The 26,955-nt window shown below is 33.7% G+C and overlaps 1 protein-coding gene across 3 annotated transcripts in view; it reads left to right on the top strand.

Moving 5' to 3' along the window:
- The window catches only part of LOC148615289 (connector enhancer of kinase suppressor of ras 2-like), a 60,240-nt gene that overhangs the window by 17,511 nt on the left and 15,774 nt on the right, over positions 1 to 26,955 (top strand). For all 3 annotated transcript variants that reach the window (XM_088590099.1, XM_088590098.1, XM_088590100.1), the window contains exons 7-11: positions 1,737 to 1,805; positions 3,315 to 3,589; positions 14,666 to 14,937; positions 15,213 to 16,066; positions 23,531 to 23,592. In XM_088590099.1, coding sequence (XP_088446225.1) covers positions 1,737 to 1,805; positions 3,315 to 3,589; positions 14,666 to 14,937; positions 15,213 to 16,066; positions 23,531 to 23,592 — 1,532 coding nt within the window. The remainder of the gene's footprint in view (positions 1 to 1,736; positions 1,806 to 3,314; positions 3,590 to 14,665; positions 14,938 to 15,212; positions 16,067 to 23,530; positions 23,593 to 26,955) is intronic.

Here is a 26,955-nt window from a genome sequence, read left to right as displayed (position 1 = left end):
GATTGGTTGATCATTAGGTCAAAACAGTAAGTACAATGGAGTGTTGTTAGATCACTACTAGAATAATTGATAGGTCTAATCTGAATTAGATTGGTCTCTAAATTCCTGCCTGAATTTTATTTGTTTGTCATGCATTTCATTCAGGACTACTAACTCCTATGAATAAGAAAACCAGAGTACTCTGTAAATCTTTGATATAATGAGAGCAACTTTTTTTTTTATACAGTCAAACTTGTCCTTGAAATGACCTGTATTTCATGACTTCCTGTACTATCTGACCTTTTATTTCCTCCCAAAGAACTTTACTATATATTGTAACTGTATTCAACAACCTGCTTTACATGACCAACAGACCTCTTTTTTCTTGCTTAAAGACAGAAAAATCCTGTGTTATCCGACTTTAAAAGACAAAAACATTTGAACAGGAAGTCTAGTATAGAATTATCGCAGAGAAAGTATTATGGCAGAGAACAAGATTATATCTGTTGTTATGAAATCAAGATAATATGACAACCAAATTTACAGAGCAGTTTTCCTTGATGAAAGTATTGAATACACTCAAATTACAGATGCAATATGGAGAGAAGGTGTTTGAGTCATTACAAATACGGAAATTAACTAAATATTATAAAATATGGTGGTGGCTTATCAATATCAAAGGGCTGTAGTATCGGCATGTAAAACATGCATTCACAATAATGACTTGAACTGCACTTTGTTTATGAGGTTCACAAAATGTCTGACGAATTAAATTGTATTAATGGCCACGACTTGCTTTTTTAGAGGAACTCGAAGACACAACTTTATGTAGTTCCAATCTTTAATCATAATAAATTGTAATACATGTATGTAAGTCTATTGTAAAATAAGTTTTCCTAAATGTGGGAAATATTTAAAAATGTAAACACAGAAAAAATTGACCTGTATTCAGAGATCACCTGTTGTATGTGACCTTATTCCTGAGTTCCCTTGAAAGGTCACATAAGACAGGTTTGACCTGTATTCCGAGATCACCTGTCATATGTGACCTTATTCCCGAGTTCCCTTGAAAGGTTACATAAGACAGGTTTAACTGTAGTCAGATTTCCATATTTTTATTACTATCTTAAAGTAGAAATTGGTCAAATTTCCAATGGAAACATGAACAGATATGATGAAACACAACAAATTCATCGGCCTATAATTTAAATCCAAATTAGTAAATACTGATCACCAAAGGGTCTTTAACAAGTCAATTTTATGGGAAGGTTGAGTATTATATGTAAGTGAAATAAGACTGTCATTGGACTCAAAAGGGAGATAATCCAAATTAAAGGTTTTACATGTTACAACCTCGTAAGCACAACTCCTCCTAAGCCCCTCATGGGCTGTTGGTGAAATTTAATAGGAAGGTTGGGTATCAAATGTAGATGTGCAATAAGGAACATAATTATTGTCAGAGAAATCCAAAGGAAGATAATCCATTAATTGCATTACATATTTAAACCTAGTAAGCACAACTCCTACTAAACCTCAAGGAATTTTTATGGTTTTTTTTAAGAAGGTTGGGTATAAAGTAGATGTGGATGAAGGAATGTAATTACTGTTAGATGACCTCAAAGAGATATAAATCCATATTAAAGGTTTTACATTTGAAGCAGGGGTATTCTCTTTGTAAACTTTCTCATAGTATTTCTAGTATAAATAGAAATAAGTAGATACATATGATTAATAATATTGTTTTATCTTTATTACAGTCTCCAGCTGATGTTTGTGGTAAGATTGAAAAGGGAGATGAAGTTATACAAGTCAACAACAGGACAGTGGTATGTCTTATTGTAGTACAGTCAAATCTGAAGAATCAGGCCACTGAGTAAACTGGAATCCTGTCAAAATTGGCAGATTTTTATAGTCCAGAATTTTTTCTCATAGTTTCTATAGATAAATACCCCTTATAGACAGCCCCCTGCTCTTCCAAATTCTGGTCATCAACTCCAGTCCAAATACACAAAATTCCATTATAATCTACCTGTCAAAACAGGGTCATTAAACACTTGTCAAATTATCAATAGATAATTACTTACGCAAGATTAACACAATCAAGACCAGGTCATCAAACACTTGTCAAATTATCAATAGGTAATTATGCAAAATTAACACCATCAAGGAACCCCAAGGGTGTTTAAATTTCTAAGCCAGCATATAAAAAAACTGTATTATTATAACTTGGTTATCATCATCATCGTTTTTCAAACTTTTTTTGGATCCCTCTAAAACCCGATCAAACTGGTTCGCAGACTTCAAATGTGGATATTTTTGTTACTTGTGTTACAGTTTCTCATAGCCAAAATTGTTCTTAGTATTACCTAGCCAGCTAAGTTGGGGATATTTTTTAGCAATTTGAAATGGAGCGATTCCAATTTCAATGCAAATCTAGGTAGGCTACTGAGTGATTTGAATACTCTCTAGGTAGAAATCTGTTATACATTATACCTATATATCCTGCTTTATTACCACAGAATACCTTAGTAATCTTTAAGACTCAGTCTTTTAAATTTGAAAGGCTGTCAATTATTTAATCAATTTTTACAAGTTGATCATAATTAACAGCTATTTAAACATTAAAGACATCACATTCTCTGATAATAACAAAGGATTAGTGTTAAAATCAGTATCAATATATTTGATACTATTGTCTGTCTATCATCTAATATATGTTATACCTTATCAATCTTCAGTGTTACCATATGTTATGCCATCTACGAATGAAGTTGAAATCCATTATAGGCTATCAGTGTACTCTCAAAATGAACTGAAATTTTAATAGCGAGAAAGAAAAAAAAACTGGTCGTAAAATGGTAACGTAGTGTCTACTCTATTGTCGTCTCCTGTAGACACATAGTTATCGTGCAGTAAGTTGAGTATCAGTTAGTGGATATGAATAAAATTTTACTTAAGTAGAAGTGATCTCTATGATATGTTAGCAAATATTCTATGTCCCATAAGTCAGACTGGGATTGAGTTTTGAGATTATGACCTACAACTCTTTTGGAATTAGGGGAAGAAAATAAGCCAAAAACAGGAGTTTTACTTGTTTCCAAACAATAGCTTACATAATTATGATATTGCCTATTTCAGAGCTGTACAAAGAAGGTTTAGTGGTAGATAAGCAAAACCTTTGCTTAGGGTGTGTAGCAATGGTGCCATTTTGTACTTCCAATCAAAAATGCCTTTTACATTTTTTTAGTAAAATCTGCTAATATTACTTCTCAGAGAAGATTAGATTCAGATGTACATTTTTGTCATGTTAGTACTTAACTATCCTTGATTTTCAGGTTGGTTGGCAATTAAAGTCCTTAGTCAACATTCTGAAGGAAAAGCCAAAAGAAGTGACCCTGCTCCTTAAGAAACGTCCTCATCATATAAACCCTTATGGACAAGTTCCCAATAAACGTAAGCAGATGAACAAACATCAGACACACCAAATCACAACTCTACCTAAGTCATTGAAGAAACGAAGATCACGAGAAGGAGAGCCAAAGAATCCACGTCCATCCCTGCAGGAATTTGTTAGTACTGTTCCTGGAGGAAACTTACTGTCAGTGGTAGGGTGAGTAATAATACTTTTTTATTTTTATTAATTGGAGCAGAAGCTCACACCATTTTTCAGTAGACCACAATGATGTTGAAGACTTTGGGTTTTCCACAGTCAGACTTCATAGTCTAACAAGCTTCCTTTATATTTACGTTATATTTTAGATTGGAAGACTCTAACTCAGTAATTTAGTACAGTGTGTACCATATTTTCCAGACTATAAGTCGATACTTTTTTTACTGCACATAGACTTATAGTCCAAAAAATATTGTAAATACCAGTATGTAAGATAAATTGATTTTCTGGGTTATGATCCTAGTATTATGGGAAAGAGTAATCAAGGGAACCAAGGTTATAGGGAATTAGGGACCAGAAGAGGGTAAAAAAAGTTACAAACATATTTCTGGTTTTTCACAAATAAAGTAAAGTATATGGATCTTTATAACATTGTACTACAAGGTTCATTACCAAGAAAGGATTCTAAGAATTGATTGTGGAGATTTTGACTCTTCATTCATGACATTGGGTCTAAAGGGGGTAAAAAACAATTTTCAGGAGAAAAAGTAATGATCTCTATGATATTGTACGACAAGGTTCCATACCATGAAATAGAAGGTTGTAGTTGATGTTTGGGTAAAGGATTAGGGGCATAAACAAATAATTTTCTGGGTTCACACAATGACCTAAGCATAGCTTCCTGTTGTTGCCATGTTGCACATGTAACTAGCCAAGTGTATTATTCTCTATGACATTGTACTACAATATCACAAAGGGAATGTTGGATTTGTTGTACCATATAGTGCATTCTATGTAAAGTTAATCTGTAAATAAAGATCACCTGTCATCTGATTTTGTTCTCCTTTGAAAGTCACCCCACATTTAAGTTTTGGATATTGTGTCCTAATAGGTAGATTTTCGATTGCAAATTTCAAAGTATTTTTGGTTAGAATCTTATGGTGTATTAAACGATTTACCATAATCCAAATAATGAGCTGTATCAATGTTGAATGTTGTGTCTAAACTTGACCCATTTGTTCATGGTTTGCAGGAGGTAATGTAAATGTATTATATTTCACAGTTGCTAATTTTCATGGATTCTTTTAAGTGAAAATTTCCACAAAAAATGATAAGTGTAATATAATGCTACAAATAAATAAATAATACAATTTGTTGGAACTACTCTTTGCACTTTTCTTTCCACTGCGAAAATAGTGAAAAATAATACATTTACAGAACATAGTAATAATGGTGTCTTTTCCTTCGTCCTCCACAATTTTCTTCGTAACAGTTGTCTCTGAAATTACTTATTACACACACTTGATATTTGGATATCAATTTCCGGTTTTAGGAATTTTAGGAATTTTGTTAATATCTTGACTGTATGGTTACCATGGTGATCTTTTGTGAGCTTTGCTCACAGTTTTGCTTGCTTTTTAATATAAAAATAATATCCAAGTCTATCCAGAGAATGATGGACTGATAATGTACTGTGGAAGTAATTTATATCTGAAAAAAAAAAGATATTCACATGACCAATTATAAAACCTTTGAAGATTCAAAATTTTTTGGCAGTTATTATTCCCTCACCACGATAAGAAGTAACACTGCTGTGTGTGTGTCTGTGTGTCTGTATTTAACACCTCTAGCCTTATTGTCATTCTATAGATTTGGATCAAATTTAATGTATGTGTAATTCTTATAAACATGTAGAACAGTATATAGAACAAGAGTAATTCTTCTTTTTGGATCCTCATAGAGTTGTATAGGCATTACTTGGTTCCTTTGTATATTTTGATAGCTTTAGAGTCAGACAGTATCATCAGTCTTAATGGATGTTTCTAGGATTGTATGACTTCTTTTGTTTTGGATTCAGAACCAGCATTATTCTGTAGAAAGTCAGTCATTAGAAAATTACATTAGTTACTGCTGATATATAGCATTAGGTTACTGTGTCAGAATAAAAGGGGAGAAAATTGGCACAGTGTGATCAACCAGAGCTTAAATTACAATTAAAATAAAAATAACTGTAAATCAACATGGACTGTTTAAGAAAATTTCCATTATTTTTATTGACCCTGTTGTAGAAGTGTTTACTGTTACTTAAAGAGTTTTTCTCTCATAGTGGGGACACAGATGTTAATATCAAATTAATTTTCATAAGGAATTGAGAAGGAGAATGTATGAATAAAGAAGTAACTGCAAATTCATAAATTATTTTGATATTTTTTTATTGTGAAAAACTGACTTAAAATTGCAATAATAAAGACTTGCATAATAGAATCTTTACCGATTGAGGACATTGATTTGGTTACCCTTTTATATCAGCTGAATATCACCTGTTTCCCCTGGAGACTTTTCCCAAAATGTTGAAAAATATTATTCCCAAAGGAAAGAAAATTCCTAATTGTCAAGCATAATTGTTTTAAAACCAGGTAAAGAAGCCAGTGAAATGTTCCTGGAGAGGTGATTTGTTGGCCTGGTACTTTGTTCACTTCTGGGGAACTTTTTTGGGGGGCAGGTCGTAACCTAATGAACCTATTGGGAGTACATATTTGCCAGTTCGATATTGGTTTTCAGCTCTGGATCAGCATATGACATGTTTCTGTCCCCGTACCATATTTTACCAATATGTTGAAAATAGGCAAAACTTTCCCAAATATAGAGGGTTGGGGATGATATTAAAACAAGGAACAAAATGACTGGAGGATTTTCCTCAACTTTACACCATTAAAGTCACATTTCATTTGTATGCCAAAACTGAAATGATAAATGCATGAATGACTTTTTAGCTCACCTGGCCAGAAGGGCAATGCAAGCTATTGCCATCACTTTACATATGTCGTCTTCCATTACAAAATCTTGTACTCAGAAACTACTGGACAGAATTTAATGAAAGTTGCTTTAGGTGTCCTGCATTTAATGACCATTAGGATTTTTTATCTGTGAAAAAAGCATGGTTGTTTTACATATGAGTCAGACAGCAGTTTTTTGCATCTATTTCCTAACCCGTTAGGTTAAGTGGAATTCTGACACAGGTAAATGTGTTCAGCATGATAAGAGCTTTGTGTGATTAAACTTTTGTGCAAATCTATTAAGCCATGTTGGAGATATTGCCATTTAACAATTTTTTAATGTTGCCACTTTCAAAAGTTTTCTACTCAAAAATTTCTGGACAGAATTCATTGAAAGATATTATGATTGTTCCTTGGGTATGAAATTTGGAATTTTTATGCAAGAAAAAAGATGGCCACTTTAACAAAAGTTATAATGTTGCTTATCTAGTCAAGTAAGTGATTCAGGTTCTTTACAGCCTTTAGTTGGGTACACAACAGGGACTTTGTCATTGGTCTACCATCTTATCCCTAATGTTTCTGAAACCGCTAAATGGAATTTAATGAAACTTTCACAGATTCTTTATTACACAATACCATTGTGCAGCTCCAGTTTTGTTTTTCCATCTGAATGACATTTGGGGTTTCCTGATGCAAAACATGGACTTTGCCATTGGTGGACTAAGGGGATATCATCTTTTAATCTGCAACTCCTCTGAAACTGGTGAATGAAATTTGTTGATAGTCTCACAGACTCTTCATTGCATGATACCATTGTGTACCTCATATGTTTTTTACCTCTGAATGCCTTAGATGACTTAAGGGGTTTCTTACATGGTTTTAAGGTGGCATAGGTATTACCAAGGGGCTTCTTACATGGTTTTTAAGGTGGCATAGGTATTACCAAGGGGCTTTACTCAGTTTTTCTAGTAATTTCTTATGTCTAAGGATGATTCAAATGTTCTATTGCTACTTTAAGTTTTGTTAGAATCTTGTCAAACTTCACCCTATGAATTAAAGAGCTGTGTCAAGTCTAGTCCATATTTGTTCCAACTGTTCAGGTTTTCAGGCAGTAAGTAGTACATGTATAAAGCTTCATCTTGCAAAGTATTTTATTTATACAACTTAGTTCACATCAGTTTAAAAAGGTGCACATTTAACCTTGTGGTAGTTGTATCAGTTTGTCCCTATGGAAAACTCTCAGAGAATAATAATCTGATGAAGGCATGTTGTATAGATACTTTTCTAGAGCCTTTTAAATATGAAAAGCATGCAGCAAAGCTTATAAGTTAACAAATACTGTATCAAATGCACATTATTTAAAAGTTGGTAGTCAGGCTAGAGTTACCGTCCTTTCTTGATTATAAGAGCTGACGTGAAAAGGAGTTGAAATATTGAAATATTCATGTGATAATGAATTGTATATTTTCTTTTGCTGTCAATGTGCTATTGTGTCCTGTCAATTAAAGATAGTATGTGCCATGTGTATAAATCTTAACAGTTAAATATCCCAATTCTTCTTATTCCTTTTAAAAGAACTTTACCAATAGTTACCAGTGTAGATCATCAGGGTCTATAATGCTTCATTAATAGTTTTATAGTAACACTGTATCAATACAAATGGTGAGGATTTTACTGTTATTGATTACTTTTTGATTTTATTCATGATGATATGCTTGCAAGATAGTCTTTGACAGTTTACTATTTGTAAAAGGCAAGATAATGAGTGGGGGCTATATTCCAATCACCTTGTCCGTCAGTCCGTCCATTACACTTTTTTTGTAACAGATTTTTCAGCTTTTATTGGAGGGAATGCTTAGATATTTGGTATATTGCTTTCCCATGATGACTCGTTCTGTGTCTCCCCTTTTCAAGTTGGTTGCTCATCTACTTCCTGTTTACCAATTGACTGTAACATTTTAGGTGCTGCATACTGGAAATTTTAGCTCTCAGTTTCTGCTATATAGATAATGTATTATTGTTAAACAGTCCTTGTTTCAAGGTTTTTATTCATACCATCTACTAAAGGATACTATAGACACTGTGAAGGCAGCCTCATATCTTAACCCACACTTAGTTAATGATGATAAAGTAAAACTATTGACCAAACTATATGAGAAACGCGATGACTTTTCATTTCCTATTGTTAATGTTCCTTTCAGCACCTATGTACAGAGTTTTCATATCACAACTCATATGTTTTACCAGAGCTTGCTGTAACTATGCAGACTTTTTGTATCACACTAGACTTCTTACAAATAGATATTAGATAACAGCTTTATGTTGTTACAAGATTGAAGTCATCACTACAGAAGTTTTATGGTCGTCATCAGGAACTCATGGATCATTATGGTTTAAAAAATAAACATCGGGAACTTATTTTGCAGGTTACACGCCAAGTGACTTCCGAGTTTCAGCACCCTTGGTGCTTTGATTATATTTGGCTAACAGCTGTGAGAAAAGAACTTATAAAGTCCCTGATCAGGATTAGTAGTACAACTTCCTTATTTTGAACGCTGCCTTGCTCCAACTTCCTTATTTTGAACTCTGCCTTGCTCCAACTTCCTTATTTTGAACGCTGCCTTGCTCCAACTTCCTTATTTTGAACTCTGCCTTGCTCCTTATTTTGAAGGTTACATGCCAAGCGACTTCTGAGTTTCAGCACCCTTGGTGCTTTGATTATATTTGGCTAACAGCTGTGAGAAAAGAACTTTTAAAGTCCCTGATCAGGATTATTATATCCTTATTTTGAACTCTGCCTTGCTCCAACTTCCTTATTTTGAACTCTGCCTTGCTCCAACTTCCTTATTTTGAACTCTGCCGTGTTCCAACTTCCTATTTTGAACGCTGCCTTGCTCCAACTTCCTATTTTGAACGCTGCCTTGCTCCAACTTCCTATTTTGAACTCTGCCTTGCTCCAACTTCCTATTTTGAACTCTGCCTTGTTCCAACTTCCTATTTTGAACGCTGCCTTGCTCCATCTTCCTATTTTGAATGCTGCCTTGCTCCAACTTCCTGTTTTGAACTCTGCCTTGCTCCAACTTCCTTATTTTGAACTCTGCCTTGCTCCAACTTCCTTATTTTGAATGCTGCCTTGCTCCAACTTCCAATTTTGAACGCTGCCTTGCTCCAACTTCCTATTTTGAATGCTGCCTTGTTCCAACTTCCTATTTTGAACGCTGCCTTGCTCCATCTTCCTATTTTGAATGCTGCCTTGCTCCAACTTCCTGTTTTGAACTCTGCCTTGCTCCAACTTCCTTATTTTGAACTCTGCCTTGCTCCAACTTCCTTATTTTGAACGCTGCCTTGCTCCAACTTCCAATTTTGAACGCTGCCTTGCTCCAACTTCCTATTTTGAATGCTGCCTTGCTCCAACTTCCTATTTTGAACGCTGCCTTGCTCCAACTTCCTATTTTGAACTCTGCCTTGCTCCAACTTCCTATTTTGAACTCTGCCTTGTTCCAACTTCCTATTTTGAACGCTGCCTTGCTCCATCTTCCTATTTTGAATGCTGCCTTGCTCCAACTTCCTGTTTTGAACTCTGCCTTGCTCCAACTTCCTTATTTTGAACTCTGCCTTGCTCCAACTTCCTTATTTTGAACGCTGCCTTGCTCCAACTTCCAATTTTGAACGCTGCCTTGCTCCAACTTCCTATTTTGAATGCTGCCTTGCTCCAACTTCCTATTTTGAACGCTGCCTTGCTCCATCTTCCTATTTTGAACGCTGCCTTGTTCCAACTTCCTGTTTTGAACTCTGCCTTGCTCCAACTTCCTTATTTTGAACTCTGCCTTGCTCCAACTTCCTTATTTTGAACTCTGCCTTGCTCCAACTTCCTTATTTTGAACGCTGCCTTGCTCCAACTTCCTATTTTGAACGCTGCCTTGCTCCAACTTCCTATTTTGAACGCTGCCTTGCTCCAACTTCCTATTTTGAACTCTGCCTTGTTCCAACTTCCTATTTTGAACGCTGCCTTGCTCCAACTTCCTTATTTTGAATGCTGCCTTGCTCCAACTTCCTTATTTTGAACTCTGCCTTGCTCCAACTTCCTATTTTGAATGCTGCCTTGCTCCAACTTCCTTATTTTGAACTCTGCCTTGCTCCAACTTCCTATTTTGAACGCTGCCTTGCTCCAACTTCCTTATTTTGAATGCTGCCTTGCTCCAACTTCCTATTTTGAACGCTGCCTTGCTCCAACTTCCTGTTTTGAACGCTGCCTTGCTCCAACTTCCTATTTTGAACGCTGCCTTGCTCCAACTTCCTATTTTGTATATTAATAGCATGTTTAACATTGAAATTTTACTCAAAATTTTCAGCCTTGATCTGAACTTTTGAAAAATAGTATCTTGGACGTTAAACTGTAGATTTTTTTTCTCAGCTTCGACAACTTAACTGCTTCTAAATTAATTACAAAACAGTTATATCAAGATTTATTGTATTACTATAAACCAATATCTTTATATTTCCTATTTCAAGTGATAATGGACCTAAGCTTCTTGTTTGAAAAGATTTAAAATAAGTGGGGTATCCTCAGATAAATAGCAAGTGGGGTATCCTCAGACGTATAGAAAGTGGGGGTATCCTCAGATAAATAGTAAGTGGGGGTATCCTCAGATGTATAGAAAGTGGGGGTATCCTCAGATAAATAGCAAGTGGGGGTATCCTCAGATGTATAGCAAACTGGGATATCCTCTGATGTATAGCAAGAGTGGGTATCATTCGATTTACAGCAAGTGGGGGTATCTTCAGATATATAGCTGATGGGGGTATCCTCAGATGTATAGCAAGTGGGGGTATCCTAAGATGAATAGCAAATTGGGTATTGTCAGATGTATAGCAAGTGTGGGATTCATTAGATTTACAGGAAGTGATGATATCCTGATAGTAGTAAAAAAAATAGTCTGCAACCTTGACCTTTTTTTGGTGATTTTTATTGAAAAAAAGTTAATTTATGTATACTTCTGTGTTTCATTGTACTTTATGGAATGATGTGGTTCATATAGTACATGTAAGTTTGCCCTACAGTTAAGTTAAATCAGAAGCTATTATTATTCCATTTGTAATAGTGTCAACTCTCTAATGTTATGGAGAATGTGACGACAACTAACTGGTATGGTTTAAGCTCACATATAATGTACTCATTCAGGTCATTGTGATTGGTACATAAATAAATACTTAATTCTTTATTTGACAAATCAAAACTTTCTACTTTATACGGTTTTAATTTCTCTTGTCTTTTGATTCCCATTTCAATTATCATTTATTGTGTTTTACTGAAAAGAAGATTTAAATAGGTACAAAAATAATTTATAAACAAAAACTGGATGATGTACTGGCCAAAAAATCCTTTGTTGATGTAATTGCCTTGTATTCTTCTGGATTTATAAAATCGATTAGAAAACTATTTTATAGGTGACATTGTGATGATGAATGTATACCTGGTTAGACTCAGGTGTACACAGATTTAAATTGCTCTCTCTGGTCCAGTGGGAAATTATTTAATACCAAGATATATACAGTTGTATTTGCTGTGATATTACCTATATAGTCTCTCATCAAAGAGGAAGTGTGTAATTATACAGATTTATTGGGGACTCTTATTTTTACTAGGTACTTAAAATAAGGACTTTATTTGCATTTACTGCACTGCATAGTGATGTTTACTGAGTGAGAAGTGTGTTACAGCTTACATTCTATAGCTTAATGTTGATTTTTTATAGTTAAGGAAAGAGTTAAAAACTTCCTTCCAAAAGGTGAGAAAGTTGGCTTTCTATTCTTCGGTAAACACCCTAACTGATTAAGTTTGACATTTTGCGTTATAATGAATTTCCATTTATGCACTGGAATATTTTATGAAGTTACAGTAACTTTATCATTACATGCACTTATGCCAACTATGTTTGCCATGCTCTATAATACCAGTGTGAGTGTTCCTAACATGCACTTATGCCAACTATGTTTGCCATGCTCTATAATACCAGTGTGAGTGTTCCTAAGTAGAAGTATTAATATATGGTCATAGTAAGTCAGTAAGTCTGTGACCAAGCTAATGGCAGTGGTAGTAGTGACATATGAATCATTCCTTGACCTAGGATTAGAAAAAGTAATGAAAATATATACTTTAATGGGTAATACATTTACTTGTGGATGACATACTCATTTGTGTTAACTTATACTTATTAACTTAATACATGTAATTGTTTTATGTTTTTATACCCACAAACAAAGTTTGGGGAAGGGTATATAAGAATCACCCCGTCTGTCTGTCCATCTGAAATTTAATAGGACAGTTGGATATCATATGTAGATTTGCATGATGAATATAATTACTGTTGGATGACTCCAAATAGAGATAAACCCATATGAAAGGTTTTTCATTTGAGTCCACTTGAAGCAGGGGTCTTCTTTCTTTGTGAGCTTGCTCATAGTATTTCTAACTTTTTTTCTAGTATGGTTATATTTTGTGTACTGCATCTACAAAATGTCAATTTTTTATCAACAGCAAAAATTCAAAAAAGAAAATAAGTCCTTTTTTGTACAACTGCCTGTATTTATATTTTAACACTGAAGATTTAGCTGAATAGCCCATTTGAAATTTGGTTGCTATAACTACCAGTCCATATGAAATTCAGACACTGCTTGTGATACAGTGATGAGCCCACTGAACAAACAAGACTTTTTGTGGTCTACATATGTAACAGTATTCTGATCTGTATTTTCGAGAAAACCATACATTAATCTTCCCAGTAATAAAATCAACCAAACCAGACCAAATAAAGAACAATAACTCTTGCCAAGTGCCAGTTTCATACACAATATATATAATTTTCATCTCAATACAACTGAATGACAAACTAAGACTATTTATGTGGTCTGTAACTGTTTGTGAATTCAAAATAAAAGTTTTATGGGATTTTGCCGTGTCAGCTTTCTTCATCACTTGGTTGTCATTTATCATATGTTGTTAACTTTTCTTTAAAAATCTTCTCTGCTGAAATCATTCTGTGGATTATTACAGAAATTGGTTACCAGGATCTTAGCTGTATCTCCTTTTAAATTGTATCTGTTACATAGATCAAGTGTAATACATGATGACTGTTACTATTTTTGGACCACAGGGGTTAAGTCACCAATTTCAACCTATGTCTCAAAAACTATAAGAGATATTTGCAGTTTTCAGTCAATATCTTGAAAGGTACATGTATAAGAAATTTTAAAAAAATCTTTAATTGATGAAATATTCCTATGTAAAAGCCTACAAAAATCATGATTGGGTCAAAGTTGTTTAACAATTCTGTGTTAGAGTTATTGACCATGAAAGGCAAAAAATGAATTTTTTTTGCAGTTTTCAGCCAATATTTTGAAAACTAAAGTAGATGAGAAAAATCTTTCAATTGATGAAATGATCCTTTTGATAAGGCCTGCTAAAGGCTACACTGGGTCAAAGTTGTCCGATGACTCCTTGTTAGAATTGTTGTCTTTGAAAGGTGAAAAATGGACCAGGTAAAAGATTCAGGCTCCTAGGAAGCTCTTGTTTATACTCCCTACTTGCAAAGTGTAGGGTAAATGGTAATAAGGGTGTTTGTCTGTCCTTCCTTCTGTCTGAACTTCCTTCCTGCTATCTTATATCTGTTACACCTCATGTATCACTGAATGGAATAGAAGGAAATATTCACAGAATCTTTATTACATATTCTCATTGTGCGCCTCCAATTTTAGATTTTGATCTGAATCAATTTGGGGGTTTCACATTGGAAAATATTGACTTTGCCATTTTGTGAACATGGCAACATGGGAGACCCATCTCTTTGATCCTCTTCCAACACCAATGTATGGAATTGAATAAAACTTTCATATTTATTACCATTGTGTACCTCCTATTTTAGATTTTTATCCAAATCAATATGGAGGTCAAAATGGGAGAGTGGGGGTATCAAGTTACTGTGCATTGCTCATAATTTTTCCACATTAAAAACTGTTCCTTAAAATGATTGCAGTTGTTGGAAAAATACTTTTATGTTCGTCATGAAGATGCTTATTAACTAAGGTTATGGCATCTGACTCTTGTAGACATATTGTGTCATCATTGCTATATGTTTACTTGCAGTAAACTTTAAACCAATATTTAAAGTATATTTCAAGTTGGCTTAACATCATACCAAGTTTGAAAATTTTAATTTTTTTCCCATTCTCTTCAAACTAAACCTTGAAGTATTTGCAGTTCACCCATATTGTAGGATTACCTATGATTGTTTTATTTCAGAGATGAAAGTGAGAATGCATCAGATGATAAAGAGGATCTAAATGACGATGGTAATGATACTGACAATGATGTTTTCCGCAGTGGATCTGAGTCACCACAATACACCCTACCGGTAGTAACCAACACCCAGCACAGACGGGCTACGGTTAGTGGGGGTTCCCCAACACTTAGTCGTACTTTACTGAGTATTGATGATACACCAACAAGGCCTAAATCATTTACAATCACAGGGTCTGATATTCCACAGATAGAGTTACAGGAACCCACTCCAGGTAATCTTATATACCTCCACTCATAAAACACCTGATCATACAAAATATAATTATATACATTTATAGACCTAGGCTTAATTACTTGAAAAAAGTTACAGATATGAACTTGCATTGCCTTTGATCTGATTTATAATCACATAATAGCATAAAATTTTATTATAACAAATAATTTTTGATAGAGCATACCTAAAATTAAAAGATCTCCATGATGTAAGCATGAGAGAAAAACTCCTAGATTTAAGTACAAGTTAAACATATAGCTTAATGTTTTCTAGGAGATGAGAATGGATTTTCTAAGTTTGGTGATAAGAACAAAGTAAGTGCTCAACAGAAAAGACAAGATTACAAACAGACAAAATCAGTTCCACAGTCACTAGAATATGGTGTGAAGAGTGGGGACAATAAATCTGATACATTACAAAATCTGAAGAAGACTGTGGCATTGCTGGAGGTCCCATCACAGTTCCAAACACCACCTAGATGTGTGGTCAGTGGCTCCATGGATAGTCTAGACCAGGAAGACAACTGGAACCCTAATGGGTTATCTATATCATCGTCACAGGAAACCCTGACGGAGCTTAATGCTAAAATCTCAACATTGTCAACATCTATTGATGATGTTGTCGAAGAGGGAGGAGTTGATGGAAAAAATGAAGAGGTTGTGAAGACAAATGATGAAAAAGAAGATGTTTGTAACAATGGTTGTAAAACAATAGATTCCGATTGTTGCCATGACAATAATTCTTCTAGTGCAAAAAAAATTGACATTAGTAAGGATGAATCTGTTATTGAGGAGAAAAGCATGTCACGTAAGGATGTAGATATGAAAGAAATTTCTGGTAGTGATAATTTTCAAACGGAACATGTAAGGAAGGAAAATTCAGAAAGAGATAAAAATCTTTCCGACCTTCACAGTATGGATGACATAACTAAACAAAGTAACGATGCTCATGGAAAGAAACCTGTTTCTGTGATGCCTACAACTGCCCCACAGAATCTGGATGCTACATTCGTTGACTATGACAGACATTGGAATGTTGGCACCACTCTGGCTCACAATCAGAAACAGAAAAATGAACCACAACTGGTCAGAATCAGGAAGATAAATTCTGTGACAGCTTCAGACTTTGTAAGTTAACATCATTAGATGTACACATTATCTTATCTTACTTCCTTATTTAGTATAAGTGCACTTGCAGATTGTTTTATATCATCTTTCATTCATCTTTTTTTTTAATATTTCATTGTACACTTCCTCCTTTGTTGCTTTTCCTTCTGATACTAATCTTAACAAAATTATAATTCTTAGCACTTGCCTTAGGATTTTTTTTTATAGCAGAATAAGTCTGTTAATCTTGGCTATATCAGATTAATTGTACCAGACAAGTTTGGACAATAGAGAAAGTTAGTAATCATTGTTTGATTATGAAATATTTTATTTCAATTTGATGAGTAAATTAAGTGACAATGTCTCCAATTGGTTGGTACTGGTTTGGTTCTAAACTGTTTATTATACTACATAGTAATCTTTTTCTTAAAGTGAGTTTAGTTATGGGATATATTGGTTACTTTATGTCGTGCTCAGCATTTATAATCATGTCAAGAATTGGTACATTTGCATGTACTATATGATGTAAAGCTTTGTCTATGGAGGATAGAGATATTTTCTTAAAATGTCAACTTTGTGGATGCTGTTTGGGATACATGAGACTTCCTGAAACCTGTATCCTCATTCAAAGTTCAAACAACTACTTTCAGATTATATATACCATATCTGACGGATTGATTTTGAGCCATTCATACATGTTTTAAGTACCACTCCATATAAACTGTCATGTCCAGACAACCAGATAGATTGATCTATACGGTTCATACTATTTGTAATACAATAAGATGCTTCTGACTTAAATGATTTTTTTTCTGATATAATGACAACTTGACTATTAACATGGTACTTGTTAGACCATTTATACAACAGTTAGTTTCACTAGGTTTTAGGCCCCTTTAATTTTACTCACTGATTTGTATCACCTCCATTTTACTTCCTGCTTACTGACCTACTAGTCAAGTAGGTACACTAAGTTAACCATATGATAGATAGTTTCTTTGGAATGAGTTAACATGCTAAAAATATGTAAAAGATAATGATGCATTGTTTATTTATGAGTGAATTGGGTTGATTTTATAATTTGATAAATTTTGAGAAATTGCATTCAATACAAACATGTATAATTCCAATCTAATTTCCTAAATAAAATTTGTACAAATCAATCAGAATCATCAAACACAATGGATATTACACATTGGATGTCTTACACATGACAGTTGTTTTATATTCTTCTAGCTGGGAAAATACATGTAGCAGTTGTTTCATACTCTTCTAGCGAGGGGTAAAATACAAGTAGCAGTTGTTTTATACTCTTCTAGCTGGGAAAATACATGTAGCAGTTGTTTTATACTCTTCAAGCTGGGAAAATACATGTAGCAGTTGTTTTATACTCTTCTAGCTGGGAAAATACATGTAGCAGTTGTTTTATACTCTTCTAGCTGGGGGGAAATACATGTAGCAGTTGTTTTATACTCTTCTAGCTGGGAAAATACATGTAGCAGTTGTTTTATACTCTTTTAGCTGGGGGAAAATACATGTAGCAGTTGTTTTATACTCTTCTAGCTGGGGGGAAATACATGTATCAGTTTTATATTCTTCAAGCTGGGAAAATACATGCAGCAGTTGTTTTATACTCTTCTAGCTGGGGGGAAATACATGTAGCAGTTGTTTTATACTCTTCTAGCTGGGAAAATACATGTAGCAGTTGTTTTATACTCTTTTAGCTGGGGGAAATACATGTAGCAGTTGTTTTATACTCTTCTAGCTGGGAAAATACATGTAGCAGTTGTTTTATACTCTTCTAGCTGGGGGAAATACATGTAGCAGTTTTATACTCTTCAAGCTGGGAAAATACATGTAGCAGTTGTTTTATAATCTTCTAGCTGGGAAAATACATGTAGCAGTTGTTTTATACTCTTCTAGCTGGGAAAATACATGTAGCAGTTGTTTTATACTCTTCTAGCTGGGGGTAAAATACATGTAGCAGTTGTTTTATACTCTTCTAGCTGGGGAAATACATTTAGCAGTTGTTTTATACTCTTCTAGCTGGGAAAATAATAAAAGGATCATGATTTTTATGTTCTTTGTATCTGCAAATTTGTCAGTTCTTTAGTGAGAAGATCATTCTGTTTCATTGTCTTCGTCAGTTGAATTATGATACAGACCTGTCTGCATCCCTCTCTACATATTTGTATGACTTAATCTTTGTTTAGGATGGGGCCATAAAGAAGCTACCTCCAATTACTGTACATTTTGAAATTTTTGCATGCACTGATTATTTCAATTCTGTTGTAGTAAAAAATCTGATTTTTATTTTTGTGATGTTAAGAAAAATCCCATATTACTCATGTTAAGAAAGCCACAACCCAAGTTCAAGTTATATAGGAGCAATCTTTGTTAGAATCGTGCAAATTCTGTAATATGTGATACATACCTAAAAAAAGGCTACAGTTTTTCAAGTTGCTAGTATTGTTAGTGATTTCTTGGTAATTTCAGTACTGTTCTAATATGATTTACATGATCATATATTACTACACCACCTAATGCTGGTGCCAGAGAACCATCAGTTTATATGAGATCAAAATACTACACGTATACATGTGTTCTATGTGTGTTTTTCACTTGTGTGAGAGCGTTTAAAGATGAAAGGATCAGTTAGCATTGAACTTTCTGTAATATAGCTGAGAAACGCCTAATGTATTAGTTGTTTTGATTGAGAAATATTTGGATTATCACCGTTACGATGTCACCCGATTTTAAATAGAGCATATTGCAACTTTGCTTGAAGTTGCCGATAATAGCCTGTGTTACACAACAAAGTTCAATGTTTAAAAGTAAAGTCGATACATATCAAACATTACAACACAAGCACTAATGAGCTTTTAATATTGACATAAGCTTTGAAATGTTCTAAAATGTCAAGTATAAATTATTTTCGAAAGCGGAATACACTTTTTTTGGCTTGTAGTATACTAATATATGATATGTCAGAAGATGTGAAATGGAAAAGTTACTACTTAATATGTTTGGGTTTATAAGCACAGTCATATAAGTTTTCTTGTTCTTGTTTGTACTGTTTGCACTTCTTGTTCTTTCTTTACCATATCAGTTATTTGTCCTCATACCTCCATATTGTTCTGTTTATGTAGCTCTTGCTCTCTCCCATTCTGCTCTCTTCATTTTGGACCATATGAATCTCCTCCCTTAATTTCTATTTTTGTATTCTTTGTTTCTCTTTGGCAGTTTAGTTGTATGCAAATTTCATCATAAAAATCTTAACTCCCAATGGAAGGATTTTTGAGTTTATATAGATAGGGCATATGTTGTAAGCAATTTTTGGTTGCTGTCAGATACTACATGGAATGATAGAAAAATATTTCTCACAAAATGTTGGCTGCAGGCACTGAACAGATAGATTTCAAATTTGGTATGTGGCTTTATATAGTTGGGGCATATGTTAGCCATTTCAGTTGCTGTTCAATAAGAACTTCCTCGCTTCATGGGACTTTCCCATTTTTCTCATTATGGAATGAGTAGGGGCATACATATATATACTTAGCCCAATAATATATATACTACTTCATGTTCTTTTCTTCAATTAGACCTTGTTGCCCTTGTGGTTTTTTTCCCGTCTTTTACATTTTGTAAACATCACAATAATAAATGGTTAAGTCTTCATAGGAGGAAGCTTTTGTTCATATACTTGTAAGCGATTGACATTTGAAGAAAAACACAAAAAAGGGGACATGCATACCATATGCTTATTTTGAAGTGGTTTAGAACTTTTGCAATATAGAAGATATGACATACTGTATGTTGATAAGATATGACATACTCTATGGTGATAAGATATGACATACTGTATGGTGATAAGATATACAGTATGGTGATAAGATGTGACATACTGTATGGTGATAAGATATGACATATTGTATGGTGATAAGATATGACATACTGTATGGTGATAAGATATGACATACTGTATGGTGATAAGATATGTAAAGTTAAGCCAAATTCTGACTTGGGCTAAAAGTGTTCAGCATAGCATAATGAGATCAATCTGTGTCAAATTTTCATTTTAATATGTTAAGCCATGTTGGAGTTAATGCCCTTTTTCGATGGTTTTTTTTTTTGCTATTTTGAATGTTATTTCTTTCAAAATCTTCTCCTCTGACACCACTTGACCAATTGGAATCAAACTGGGTATGAATGTTCCTTTGGATATATCCTACATAGAACTGATGTGGGGATTTTTGATCCATGGGAAGAACATGGCCACCATTACTAAAAATTAAAACATAAGGGTCAGACTGTGTGTTTTTTGCATATATCTCAAAAACTGTTAGGTTTAGCATAACTATTTCAATTGCTGAAATGACCCTTATTATAAGGCCTTCAAAAGTCTTTTTTGGGATCAAAGTTGTCAGGTGGCTCCTTGTAAGAGTTATTGCCCTTGAAAGATGAAAAATGACTTTTTTTTCAGTTCTCAGCCAATATCTTGAAAACTATAATAGATTTCAAAAAATCGATGAAATGATCCTTATGATAGTCCTATTGAAGTCTTTTAGAGTCAAAATTTTTGGACAACTTCTTGTTAAATTTATTGCTCATGAAAGACAAACTTTAACAAGCTGAGCGATTCAGGCTCCTGGAAGCCTCATGTATTGACTTCCATAGTTGTATCATAGCAGTTAAAAATTAGTTTCTCTAAAGTTTTAAGTGTACATTATTTGTAAACAGGTATTCTTCTATCAAGACTTATTTGAACATTTATATGCTAATTAAATGAAAGTTATGTCTTGTTATTCGTCATATCAACTTCCTTTATAATTCTATTTCATTTTCCTGATGTAACTTGTTAACTTCATTCAGGATAGATTACAAATTATGTCAATGGTAAGTGATATTGTTAATTCAACTTATTCCAGGTGTTCTACTTGGGATATTCCAGAATATTTCTATGTTATGTTATTGACCTTTATAAATAACAGTTTCCGTTTTTTTGGGGTGTTTTTTTAATTTAGATGAAGAGGATTTGAAAGATCAAAAAGAAAAAAAATGTCTTCCTCATTCAAAATCCTTGAATAAATTGATTGACCATGTTTTAGTTCAGAAATAAGGTTTTCACTAGGACAAGTTAATCCATGTGTATATTATACATGTACAGGAAGTTATTATGAAGAAAAGATCCTATTTTGTTACATTGTTTTTTCTGTTTAAAAATATTTGTTTTGTGAATATACTGCAAGTGTTAATTAGATTGGGTAACTGGTACAATCTATCAAATTATACAAACTTGGAAGGGGATTTTATTACAATGACGAGATAATAGGGTGTAGAAGTATAAGATCATAATTGAGGTAAGAAGTGGAGTAAACTTAATTAGTTAGGTTGAATTTAGTGGACAAAATTTACCAAAATGGAAGTGGAGTTTATAAGCTCCCTTTAAAACCTGGTTTAACTTACAATTTCCATCAGAAATGTCTGTACCAACTCGGGATCATTGCATTTGTTTCCATGCAACTTTCCAGGTATTTCCTAGATACTGCACTTATGATAAGGACTTTCCTTCTTCTTTGTGTTGTGTAGAGTTTGCCTATTGGGTATTACCCCCCATTACAGTATTACTGTTTTTATGTGCATGCCAGATTGTTTTCTCATTTGACCTGAATAATTACTGGCCAAATTTTGATTTCAAATGAACTATTTATTATTCATCATTGAATTAAGATATTGTTGACAATGATTTCAGGATGTTTCAGTAAATGATTATATTCATACACATGTATGATATGTATAAGGATCACCCTATGTATTCATCACTACCATATCTATGTTTGATCATTCACTTTACTTTGTATGTGTTATTTTAGTTACTTCATGTACTTTGTTGTGCGTGTCTGTTTTCCATGTCTTTGTCCCTGGATTACATTTTTATGATTTCCCCTAGAATCTTGGTTCCCTTGATTACTCTTTAACTCAGGGTACAGCATTGTCTGCCTTGTCAGTAAAACTAAACTTGTGTCTGTCATTAAACAGTGTATTAGTTTGGTGTTCACTATTGGGTTATGGTGTATCAGTTTGGTGTTCACTACTGGGTTAAGGTGTATTAGTTTGGTGTTCCCTATTGGGTTAAGGTGTATTAGTTTGGTGTTCACTACTGGGTTAAGGTGTATTAGTTTGGTGTTCCCTATTGGGTTAAGGTGTATTAGTTTGGTGTTCAATACTGGGTTAAGGTGTATTAGTTTGGTGTTCACTACTGGGTTAAGGTGTATTAGTTTGGTGTTCCCTATTGGGTTAAGGTGTATTAGTTTGGTGTTCACTATTGGGTTAAGGTGTATTAGTTTGGTTTTCCCTACTGGGTTAAGGTGTATTAGTTTGGTGTTCACTATTGGGTTAAGGTGTATTAGTTTGGTGTTCACTATTGGGTTAAGGTGTATCAGTTTGGTGTTCCCTATTGGGTTAAGGTGTATTAGTTTGGTGTTCACTATTGGGTTAAGGTGTATCAGTTTGGTGTTCCCTATTGGGTTAAGGTGTATTAGTTTGGTGTTTCCTATTGGGTTAAGGTGTATTAGTTTGGTGTTCACTACTGGGTTAAGGTGTATTAGTTTGGTGTTCCCTATTGTGTTAAGGTGTGCATGAGAAAGACAAATGTTTTCCATAAGTATGTTGGGAAACTTTAATGATTAATATCTAGAAAGTCTTGTGTTGATCAGGTATCATTATCATATTTTTGAAAAAAAAATAAACTTGTTATAGAAAAATGAACAAAAAATTCAGATGGGCATTGGCTTTGCTATGTAAATATTTTATCAGTCCAGGATCTACAAACTACCATTTTTGTGATTTTTCTGCTTTTACGCTGGTTGGTCACTGATAAATAAGCATTGAATAAGAATCTATACCATATCAACCAGATGGTATTGTTAACTATCTATGGCCCTCTTGAACAGGCCATAGTTTCCATATACATTATGTATATGTATTTTCTTCTTTTTATATTGTAATCAATCCAATATAGAAGTCAACTACATAGATTGAACAATTTTGAAGTTGTCAGGATGTTGTCTTGCATGAATCAATTTTTTCTTAATAACTTAAATGATTTGGCTTGACAACTGACATTGACAACTGACATTGGCCTGTGCTTCAAAACTTTACACAAGATTTAGTCAGTGCAGTGTTATTTCTTATGTTTAAGCATACTGTGATGTTTTGAGAGAAAATTTTTGGGGGCACATTTTGCTTTAATTGAAGAGCTAATTTTGATTCAGTAAATCTTAATTCATATTAGTGCACTTATATACATGTAGTAGATGAAATATGTCACATCCGATTGTCATGTATAGTTTTCTGGTGTCATTGAAGCTCTGTCAATCAGGAAGTCTCTATACTTTAATGGAAAGATGTATATTTTTATCTCTTAAGTCATTTAAACACTTATTATGTTTTAATAATGGCATGTGTATATGATTATTGTTTTAGGAGAACAAGAAAACTGAGGGAAACTTCTCTTCCAAGGAAGGTGATGAACCAGGCAGTGTTAGGTTTGTTTATTCATCAATTTTATGTTTCATGTTGAGCATATGGAAATATATTTTTAGCTCATCTGGCCAGTGGCAATGTGAGCTATTGCCATCACTTGGTGTTCATCGTAGTATTTAACAATTTTTTAAAACTCTTCTCCTCTGACACTACTTGACCAATCAAAATTAAACTTGATATGAATGTTCCTTGGGGTATCCTGCATAGAACTGATGTGGGGATTTTTGATCAATTGAAAAACATGGCCCCATTACTAAAAATGGAACAAAGAGTCTCCAAAACTGTTAGGTTTAGCTAAGTTTCTACTTGGATAAAAGTGTTCAACAATATATGTTCTATCTGTGGTCAAATTTTCATATTAATCTGTTCAGCCATGTTGGAGTTGTTCTTTTTTGACGTTTTTTTGCTATTTTAAATGTTATTTCTTTCAAAAATCTTTGTCTCTGACACTAATTGACTAATCAGAATTAAACTTGGTGTGAATGTTCCTTAGGGTATCCTGCACAGATCTGATGTGGGAATTTTTATTTGTTGAAAAATATGGCTGCCGTTACTAAAAATAGAACATAGGGGTTAGACAGTAGTTTTTCCGCATATATCTCCAAAGCAGTTAGGTTTAGCCAAACTCTTTCAATAGCTGAAATGATCGATATTATAAGACCTTCAGAAGTGTTCAGGGATCAAAGTTGTTAGGTGACTCCTTGTAAGAGTTATTGCCCTTGAAAGATAAAAAATGCACAGTTAAAAATAGTAGCCTGCCCGCCAGCCTGAGACTGGCTATTTTTTGGCAGGCCTGGCTAATTTTAGCAAAAATTTTTGTAGCCATGTAGTAAATATATTGAAAAAATTGTATTCAGGACTGGCTGGAATTTGAGCGAGTTTCCGACGCTGAAAAATGATGTTTTTTTCACAACTAAATCTTAAAAACTATAATAGATAGAAAGAAACTCTCAGTTGCTGAAACCATCTTTATGATGAGTCCTACCAAAGTGTTCTTGATTCAAAATTGTTGGACAAACTTTACCCAGGTAAGCGATTCAGGCTCCTTGGAGCCTCTTGTTTAGATTTAGTGTTATTTTTACCAATAGCATAGAATTTCATGAATTTAAGGAAGTTTCATAGGAGATTAATTTATGTTTTTGAGTGTACTCCCCCCCCTCCCAATTGAAATTTGATTTAGCAACCATATTTTGTTATTCCATTTTTAGCTCACCTGGCCAAAGGCCATCTGAGTTATTGCCATCACTTGGCATCCTTCATCGTCATTAACAATTTTTCAAACTTTTCTCCTCTGACACTACTGGACCAATTGGAACCAAAGTTGGTATGAATGTTCCTTGGGGTATCCTGCATAGAACTGTGTTGGGGATTTTTGATCTGTTGAAAAACATGGCCGCCATTACTAAAAATAGAACATAGGGTCAGACAGTAGTTTTTCGCATATCTCCATAACCATTAAGTTTAGCTAAATTTTGATATGAATAAAAGTGTTCAGCATGTTGAGATCTATCTGTTGTCAAATTTTTGTTCTATTCCGTGAAGCCTTGTTGGAATTATTGCCCTTTTTCAACATTTTTTTCTATTTTTAATGTTATTTTTTTCAAAAATCTTCTTCTCTGAAACTACTGGACCAATCAGAACCAAACAAGGTATGAATGTTTCTTTGGGGTATCCTGCATAGAACTGATGTGGGGATTTTTTATCCGTCCAAAAACATGGCTGCTGTTCCTGAAAATACAACATAGGGGTCCAACAATAGTTTTTCGCATATATCTCCAAAGCCAATAGCTGAAATGATCCGTATTATTAGGACTACAAAAATTTTTGGGATAAAAGTTGTCAGATGACTCCTTGTAAGAGTTATTGTCCTTGAAGGGAAAAAAAATGACTTTTTTTTTTTTTTTTTTTTTTTACAGTTTCAGCCAATGTCTTGAAAACTATTATAGATAGAAACTTTCAATCACTGAAATGATCCTTATGATAAGTCCTACTTAAGTCTTCTTGAGTCAAAATAAGCCTCTTGTTAGCTCACCTAGCCATTTCTAAAAATAGAACATAGTTGTTTCGCATGAATTTCCAAAACCGTTAGTTTTAGCCAAATTCTGTTAAGGGTAAAAGTGTTCAGCATGATGAGATTTATCTGTGGTGAAATTTTCCTTCTAATCTGTTAAGCCATGTTGGAGTTATTTCCCTTTTTCAACATTATTTTCTATTTTTAATGTTATTTTTTTCAAAAATCTTCTTCTCTGAAACTACTTGACCTATCAGAACCTAACAAGGTATGAATGTTTCTTAGTGTGTTCTGCTTAGAGTTGATGTGGGGATTTTTGATCCGTCGAAAAAACATGGCTGCTGTTTCTAAAAATACAACAAATACAACATAGTGGTCGGATAGAAGTTTTTGGCATATATTGCCAATATCGATAGGTTTAGCCTAATTTTTTCAATTGCTAAAATGATCCTCAATTATAAGGCTTACAGAAGTCTCATTGGGTCAAAGTTGTCAGATGACTCCTTGTTGGAGTTATTGCTCTTGACAGGTGAAAAATGATGTTTTTACAATTTTCAGCCAATATCTTGAAATCCTTGATTTTTAGAAAGAAATTTTCATTTGGTAAAATGATTGTTATGATAAAGCCTATAGAAGTGTGGGGAGATCAAATTTGTCGGACGACTCCTTGTTAGAGTTATTGCCCTTGAAAGGGTGTTATTTATGCAAAATTCTATATGGGAGAATAATCTTTCATAATCATTAAATATAAATCATGTATATGTCTAAACATGAATTGGACTTTCAAGTAACATATGTTTATGTCAAAATAATCAAATGAAAGAAGATTATAATTAGAATGAGGAACTGGAATATCCATAATCTGATCCTCAATTACAATTGGGGACAAAGACTGGTCCAAGGAGACAGACAAAATACAGGCAAGACAGACATACCATTAATAACAGAAATTTTCTTGATTACACAGAGAAACTTAAGAATGAATGATTAATTCAGACTCCACTCAGAAACACTAGAAATATGGACCAGGTGCACTGGTAGCGTAAACATCCTTGACTTTTCTAGAAACACCGGCCATGGCTTCAGAATCAATCAGGGACATTTACACAGTAGAAATATCTGTTTTTACAACAGTTAAAAATAAAATCAAGAGAAGAATTAAAGTTATACAGAGAATAATATATATGGCAAAATTCATATCATATACCGTGTCATCTGGAGATACCAATATTTCAAGAATATGTTAATATCCTATTAGGGGTGTGATAAAGGGGGTGGCTTAAAGGTTGTTAAGTCAAAATGCCTGATACTGATGATATTCAAAACAGCTGTATTAGTACAAAAAAAAATATGA

The sequence above is a fragment of the Perna viridis genome, chromosome 6 (assembly GCF_037379345.1).
Source record: "Perna viridis isolate PV_CMFRI_1.1 ecotype Kerala chromosome 6, ASM3737934v1, whole genome shotgun sequence".
In the NCBI taxonomy this organism is placed as follows: Eukaryota; Metazoa; Mollusca; class Bivalvia; order Mytilida; family Mytilidae; genus Perna; species Perna viridis.
The sequence above is the reverse complement of the archived record's forward strand: the minus strand, read 5'-3'. Positions and strand labels throughout refer to the sequence as shown.